Source organism: Paroedura picta, chromosome 7, assembly GCF_049243985.1.
Source record: "Paroedura picta isolate Pp20150507F chromosome 7, Ppicta_v3.0, whole genome shotgun sequence".
Classification (NCBI taxonomy): domain Eukaryota; kingdom Metazoa; phylum Chordata; class Lepidosauria; order Squamata; family Gekkonidae; genus Paroedura; species Paroedura picta.
The window spans coordinates 102,936,917-102,944,113 of record NC_135375.1 but is presented as its reverse complement, the minus strand read 5'-3'; the positions used below and the strand labels follow the sequence as shown (position 1 = coordinate 102,944,113).

At 43.8% G+C, this 7,197-nt stretch overlaps 1 protein-coding gene across 1 annotated transcript; it reads left to right on the top strand.

The window, feature by feature from the left end:
* The first annotated feature begins 590 nt into the window (after positions 1-590).
* On the top strand, positions 591-2,102 carry LOC143841949 (taste receptor type 2 member 8-like). Its single transcript, XM_077346499.1, has 2 exons — positions 591-1,397; positions 2,091-2,102. The coding sequence occupies exons 1-2, from the start codon at positions 591-593 to the stop codon at positions 2,100-2,102; spliced, it is 819 nt and encodes a 272-aa protein (XP_077202614.1).
* The last annotated feature ends 5,095 nt before the right edge of the window (positions 2,103-7,197 follow it).

The following is a 7,197-nucleotide window of genomic DNA, read 5'->3' as shown; positions in this document are numbered from 1 at the left end:
TGTCTCCAGTTAAAAGGATGAGGAAGTGGGTGGAGTAGAAGACTCTACCAAAGGATATAGATGGTGTGGAAAACCTCTACCAGGCTTAGATGATACTGAACCTGGTGGACCAAGGATCTGGTTCTATACACAACAGCTTCATGGGCCCTGTAGATAGAACTGAGAAAATATTCTAAGTCAACAAACACATCTAAGAACACTACATTATCATAACTGAGGTCAGATGCAAAGATCATATTTAGCATCACTGCAGAGTACGCAAACATGACATTCTAGAAGAAGATATAGTGTTACATTGCAGTCCTAAACCGAGTTACTCCTACAAACATCCATTAGAGCCCATGAGTTTAGATAGGTATAACTCACCTGAGGACTGCTGTGTTTGGAATCAAGTCTTTCCTGGTAACCTTTGCATTTCTATATGATCAACATTTGAAAATAGCTCCAGCCTCTCCAGATGTCGTCCTCCTGTTCCTAAACAGAAGGCTAAAGTGTTGTACTCTGTAGTGTTACTATCACTGAAAGGACAGCACTGGGGAAAGGGTGAACATCGCCACAGAAGACGCCACTTTCCTTTGGTGCTGGGAAAGATGGCTACCGTATTAATTGTCAGCTTTGTATTTCTGGTTGTGGAAACCCTTACTGGATTGGTGGCCAATGGATCGATTGTCCTCATTCATTTCATCGACTGGTTCAGAAGCAGGAAACTCTCCCCAACGGACCTGATCCTGACCTGTCTTGGCTTAGCCAGACTTTTGCTGCAGGCCATCATGATTTTGGGCATAACTCTATTTGTTTTGCTTAAAGTCTCACAGAACAACGTACTATTCCCACTGACAGGCATATGGAAATTTACAAACAGTCTGAACCTTTGGTTTGCTGCCTGCCTCAGTGTTTTCTACTTAGCAAAGATCGCCATCTTCTCCCACCCTCTTTTTCTCCGAGTCAAGCAACGACTCCCTGGGCTGGTGCCCTGGCTGCTCCTGGGCTCTGCGACCTCTTCAGCTGTCAAGACTATTATTGTTAACACAGCCTGGGGCTATGGCTCATCTACCTGCAGTTTCAACATTTCACCTGTAAGCAACAGGAGCCATGCATTAATGAACATCTCAGGCAAGTGTCTACCTTTCACTACTCTATATACTGCCTTGGATATTGTTCCCATTATGGTATTTCTGTCCTCGACTGCCTTTTTAATAAGTTCTTTGTGGAAGCACATGAGAAGTATGCAACAGACTGGAACTGGCACCAGGGATCTGAACACACAAGCGCACATGACTGCCATCAAAGCTCTGGGTTCCTTTGCAGTTCTGTACCTGATCTATATTGCCATGACTACTTTACAATCCATCCTTGTCTGGAAGACCCAGCTCACCTGGACAGTGATGCTGCTTACTGTGAGTGCTCTGTATCCCTCCGGACATGCCATCATCCTGATATTAATTAATCCCAAATTGAAACAGGCATGGGTGAGGATGCTCCAACAATTAAAGTGCTGTTCGAGTCTAGTACCATCTTAAAATCTACTGAGCCACCTTGGAGGAGGACGTTCTCTTCTGCAAGAAGGACCGTCAGCTACTCTTGGGGAATGATCCATTGAGAAGAACTCTGTGCAGGCTCCACTGAGTTGTGTCCATGGATCTCCTCATGAGCAAATGATTGCAGTCAGTGGCAGAAATTAGGGGTTTTTTGCTGGATTTATTGGAAGTATGTCTGGATTATTTATCATACCTAATAAAATGTACAAGATCGTGGAGGGTTTGAGCTGATTGTCCTGTGTAGAGAAAAAAAAAGAATAAATGGAGAAAAGTCTGACATCAAAAATCACGGGACTGAGAAACTTGTAGGGGAGCACTTCAACCTTGCAGGACATTCAATGGGGGACCTCAAAGTAGCTGTTTTATTGTAAAGGAACTTTAATAACAGATTAGAAAGGGGTACTGCAGAAATGCAAGCATTACAACACTCAAAACCTGACTGGACTGAACAAGGACATAAATTTCTTATCTCACAATGTATGGTAACATCATTAAACTCCTATAGCCACTTCCCTTACAATCCCCTCTTCTTTCTACTGTTATCTGATGTAGGTAAATGTGTAATGCTATTTAGAATCTAACTCTCTGGGCCATTCCGCACCGGGATCCATGTAGCAAATTGTTTGCTGAACGAAAAATCGCCATTTTAAATAGTGGAATTCAGTGTAACGCATACCTGCCTTTGTAGTGGAATCCAGTTGTGTTTCTATCGTTTCCCACAGGGTTCCGGTCTCTGCAAAAATCGCTAGCCAAGAAGCGCTATTGCTCTGTGTCCCGCCCCTGGCCGTCAAGCAGCCAATGGGCGGCCGTTATCATGCTCCCAAACAGCCCCTTTCCCTTTAAGGAAGGTATTAAAAAAAAACACACACACCCGTTGCAACGAATATGCATTGATTCGTTGCAACGGAGAGACCCATCCAGCTAGCAGGTGGTGTTTGAGCTGCCGTTTCATCGTTGCCACGCTCCCCCCGAGTGAAAAAAAAAATTCCCCCCCCTCACGGGCGCGATTTTCGGCCGAAAACAGTGTGAAAAATAAAGTGAAAATAAACCAGCAAACGGGCCTCTGCAACGCTTGTGCTTGGTGACTTTAAACAGAGGGGCTGCAGCCAGGGAAGCCTCACTGGGTAAACGAAGGCTCGCTGGTGTGTTGATCTCCGCTTGCTCGGAGAAAAAAAAATAGCGATCGCTTCACCGGAAAATCAGAGGAGAGAGTCAGGGGGAGGGACTTTGCAGAAACTGCAACAATGGTTTCCCGCTAGTGTTGCAGATTGGTTGCAGGAGTGTAGCGCTTTCCGAAGGGCGAATCCACTTTTTGGGATTTCACTGAAAGCGATACAATGAAGCGCTTTTTGCAGATCGGTTTCAGGAGTTTGCAAATGTCAACGACGTTGTGCATAATGGCAAAACTGTAGCGATTTCAATTAGTAACCATTGTGCTATTTTGGACGAATGCGGAACGGCCCTCTGTTCTCAGGAGGAGATAACAAACTCAGCATGGCTTGCTACTTATGGGGATGCCTCCATGCCTGGGTGGAGATCGATGGGGTTGCTTTTTATTACTTCTTTTCACAACTGGGAAAGTGTCTGCCATTAATCACTAACCTTGAATGAAACTGAACCATCAATTACTCCAATAATCCTAACAGAATCCAAGGAAATCCTAAGGCTCAGTCTGGAGATTTAATAATTTTTTAAATATGAGTAAAGGGTATCAAATAGGCATCTGCTCTTGTATAGTGGGGTTGTGCTGACCCTTAAGATTAATCACTAACCTTGACATTTTTATTGCCCCAGTGTTTTTGTGAACAACAATTGAATCCAAAGTACTGATTTTCTAGTCTAGCAAAGAATTATCATACTGTATACTTTGGACATTATGAAGGCATTTGCTAATCTGCTACTAATTTACTTTCTCCTTATATTTATACTCTTATGATCCCTGTTCCATTGTCAGAGAACCTTATCTAAGAGGTTCTCTAAACAAAAACTGCTGGAGAGGATGTGGCCAGTTGGGGACCTATAGTCATATATGGTGGGATTGTCCAGTAGTTAAAGAATTCTGGGGGGAAATATTTAAAGAAATAGAAGAAATAATAAAAGACAAGATAGAACCATCAGCTTCATTAGGACTTCTTAACTTATTTTTGAATAATAACATGTGTTGTAAACCAAAAACTTTGGTTAATTTTATGATTGTAGCTGCCAGAATAATTATTGCTAACAATTGGAAAAATGCTGAAAATTTGGTGATAGATAAGTGGTGGAATAGACTAAAGCAACTTATGATAGTAGAAAAAAGAATTTACAATATAAGAACAATTCAAGGAGTCTGTCAAAGGAATTAATTTGATTTAGTTTGGAAACATGATATAGAATACAAAAACATCTTTAAATAGCATTTATAGAATAAAAAAACATCTTTAAATGTTTTAGAGTTATTTACATAATTTACATAATTTACATAATTATTTACATATGTTAGTTTATGTATTTTGTTAATCATATTGTGTTTGTTTTGTGGTTGTTAATTGGCTTTTTGTTTTTGTTTTTTGTCCACAGTACCCTGTCACGGCTATTTTTTACTTTCTACGTCTATTAAAATAAAATAATAATAATAACAAACTGCTATTGGATTCAATTGTTGTTGTGCTTCTTCAGACCAACCCAGCTACCCACTTGAATCTTTATAAATTTAGGATGAATATGTGTTCCTTTTTTTGGCATTGTGGTTTTAGATGGAGAAGATGTTCTCACAACAGAGCTTTAAAATGGGTTGCTGATGCAGTTTGAGTGTTGTAGAAATATATATGTTGGTATAAGATATTTAACTGTTGGTATAAGGTGCACTCACATGTGTCACTTATTGCACAGGAGATGCTTGTGAGAACCGCCTTGAAGCAATGAATTCAAAGGGTGTGACATGATAGACTGCACTTTCGAGAAGCTTAGACGTGTTATACAAACAATAAAGGACTGTGAAGGGTTAATTCTTCACAAAAACAGACAGCCTTGAGTGACAGGCTGCTCCAACCAATCTGATTGGCTAGCATCAGTCAAGCCGAGAAAGACTTGAGAGCTATATGCTGAGGAGTCAGTCAGGTTTCTGCCTTGACTGAGTGGAGTCTGATTTCAGCCTTAGCTGAGAGCAGTTTAACACAGATGGAGAACTGGGGCAAAGTTTAGGAAGTAGGTGAAGACCCATTCAGGCCAAAGATAGGGGATTGATCTTCTAGTGAGAGAAGAATTTCCCTACTCAGTCAAACAGGGAATTAGCTCCAAAGAGTGCGGAGACGTGGTATGGTTAGAAACTGCCTTTAATGTGATTAGAAACTGCCTTTAAAGACCTTAAATTCAGTTTAAAAAAAACTCAAGACAGGTACCAGTGCTTCAAGAGAAGGGGGTTGGGTACTGGAAAGAGTGTATCAGCCTTCTGGAAACCAAAAGAGTTAGAGAATACTAAAGAAAGTGTGCCGGAGTGTTTAGAGAACACTGGGACAAAATCTGTATCAGCGGGTTGCTGTTAAATAAAACAATAAGGGCTAAGCGGGTGGGGAGTGGGCATGGCCAGTCCGAGGCAGGGCCCAAACGGGATGCCCTGCCCACTCCCGCACACCCGGCCAGCCAGGGGCTCTCTGCCGCCATTGTCAGCAGTTTGCACCTGGACACTCCCCAGGACTCATGTAAGTGGCCTGGGGTTGTGGAAATGGGGGGTTTCCATTCCCTGTTGGGCCGCGAAGGCCTCTCACCATGTTGTTGCAGACGTGGCGAGAAGCCTCCATGCAGACGTGGCGAGAAGTCTCCAAGATGCCACGGCAGCCAGGGGAGGGGATATTCCTGCCCCTTGGCCCGTGGCATCGGAGGGGGGCTTTGCACTCCATTTAGCCCGCAAAGTCCTATCGCCGCCTCAAGGGTGGGACAACCAGAGTTTTTTAGCAAAGAAGAAAACACATTACTAGGGTGGCTAAGTCAGCAGACGGGAATAGAAAGGGGAAATCTTGTCACTGAGGGAGGGAAGTGAATGAGGTCATTATGGAAGAATTTCCAGTATTCATGTTCAGAGTGGACTGTGTGAGAATTAAGTTAGTTCAAAGAACCAAACTGATATCTTAATCATTCATGTGATCAGATGTAAAGGTTGATAAAAAAAGAAAAGGTAAAGGTATCCCCTGTGCAAGCACCGAGTCATGTCTGCCCCTTGGGGTGACGCCCTCTAGCGTTTTCTTGGCAGACTCAATACGGGGTGGTTTGCCAGTGCCTTCCCCAGTCATTACCGTCTACCCCCCAGCAAGCTGGGTACTCATTTTACCTCCTTTAATAGATAAATCCTGGAGAATTCTGCCACTAAACCTATAAAAGGCAAAGCCTTTTATAATTCTTTAATCAGATACTGTGATACGGGAATGGAGCCTCTTGTTATAGCATCATACATCTAGTCACAAATAACAAAAATAATTATAAGAGTTATAATCATAAACACAGCCATATTTGGTGGTTTGCAACATAGAGAAGAATTGTTCACTGATGACATGGATTCTCTTACAAAAATGTATTAATCGTGCGCATACTGGGTAAGTACAGTGTTTCTTTACAAATCATTCCATCCCAAAGAGAAAACAGTTTTTCTTATAGATTTTTCAGTGCATCCAAATTTACATTTTTTTTCCATTGAAAAGAACTGTAATAACTCCTTCAGTGAAAACACTTCCCACAGGCCCTTCACATCTATGGCTTGGGGAACTTTGTTACCTGAGCTGCTTCCACAGCAGATAACTTTACACAGCTCCACGGAAGCGGTAAAAATAAAGCAGTAAGGGGTGTGGGGGTGGGCCCAGTCTGTAATGGGGAGCTGTTCCTTGGCCCGTCCCGAAGCCCCAGAGGCAGGCGGGAGGCAGGCGGGGGGGGGGAGCCTTCAGGGAAGCCCAAGGGACAGCCCCAGTGTGTCTGTGGTGGGGCTGTCCCTTGGCCCGCCCCGCAGCCCCGGAGTCAGCCCCAGAGTGGGGGGACGGGGCAGGCTTCAGTGTGGACCAAGGAGCCCCGCGCTGAAGCCGGGAGTGAGTGGGGGGGAGGGGCAGGCTTCAGTGTGGCACTCCGAGCCCCGCGCTGAAGCCAAGGGCCAGGGGAGGGGAACAGCCGGAGGGGCCTCCAGTACCCACCCACTGCCCGCTAGTGCCCACTTTATTTTTTATACAGCGGGCTTAATTTCTAGTTTTCCATATTTCACCTACTTGACTGTTGTGCTACCCCCCCCTGCTCCCATGATTCCACAAGTCAATACCCTCTGTTTGGGTGTAGACCATTAACGGTCTGAACCTTTTGCACACACAAAATCTGCTTCATTTTCAATTAGTAAACATCTCCCCCCAGCCCCCAGCCCCCTGAGGGGGCAGAACTATGAACAGGAGCAATTTCTGGTCCTTAAAGGGAAGTAACCTACAAAGTACCAGTCAGTTATTCCATTCATTTGTCAATGACTGCAAGGGCCAATTCTTTTGAGATACTGACATAGTAAAAGAGAGGCTCTTGCCTTTTAGACAGAAGGAAGAGGATCTTCAGAGGATGAACTTTTGTAGCAGAATGCCCTCCCCCTACCTACTTCAAAAGGACACAGGGTTTTTTCTCCTCTGAGCTGTGGAGCTTGGTATCTCCCCATTCAAATATT

Bases quoted from the DNA above. Each gene is read 5' to 3' on its own strand.
- LOC143841949 (XM_077346499.1), top strand. From the start codon at position 591: ATGGCTACCGTATTAATTGTCAGCTTTGTATTTCTGGTTGTGGAAACC.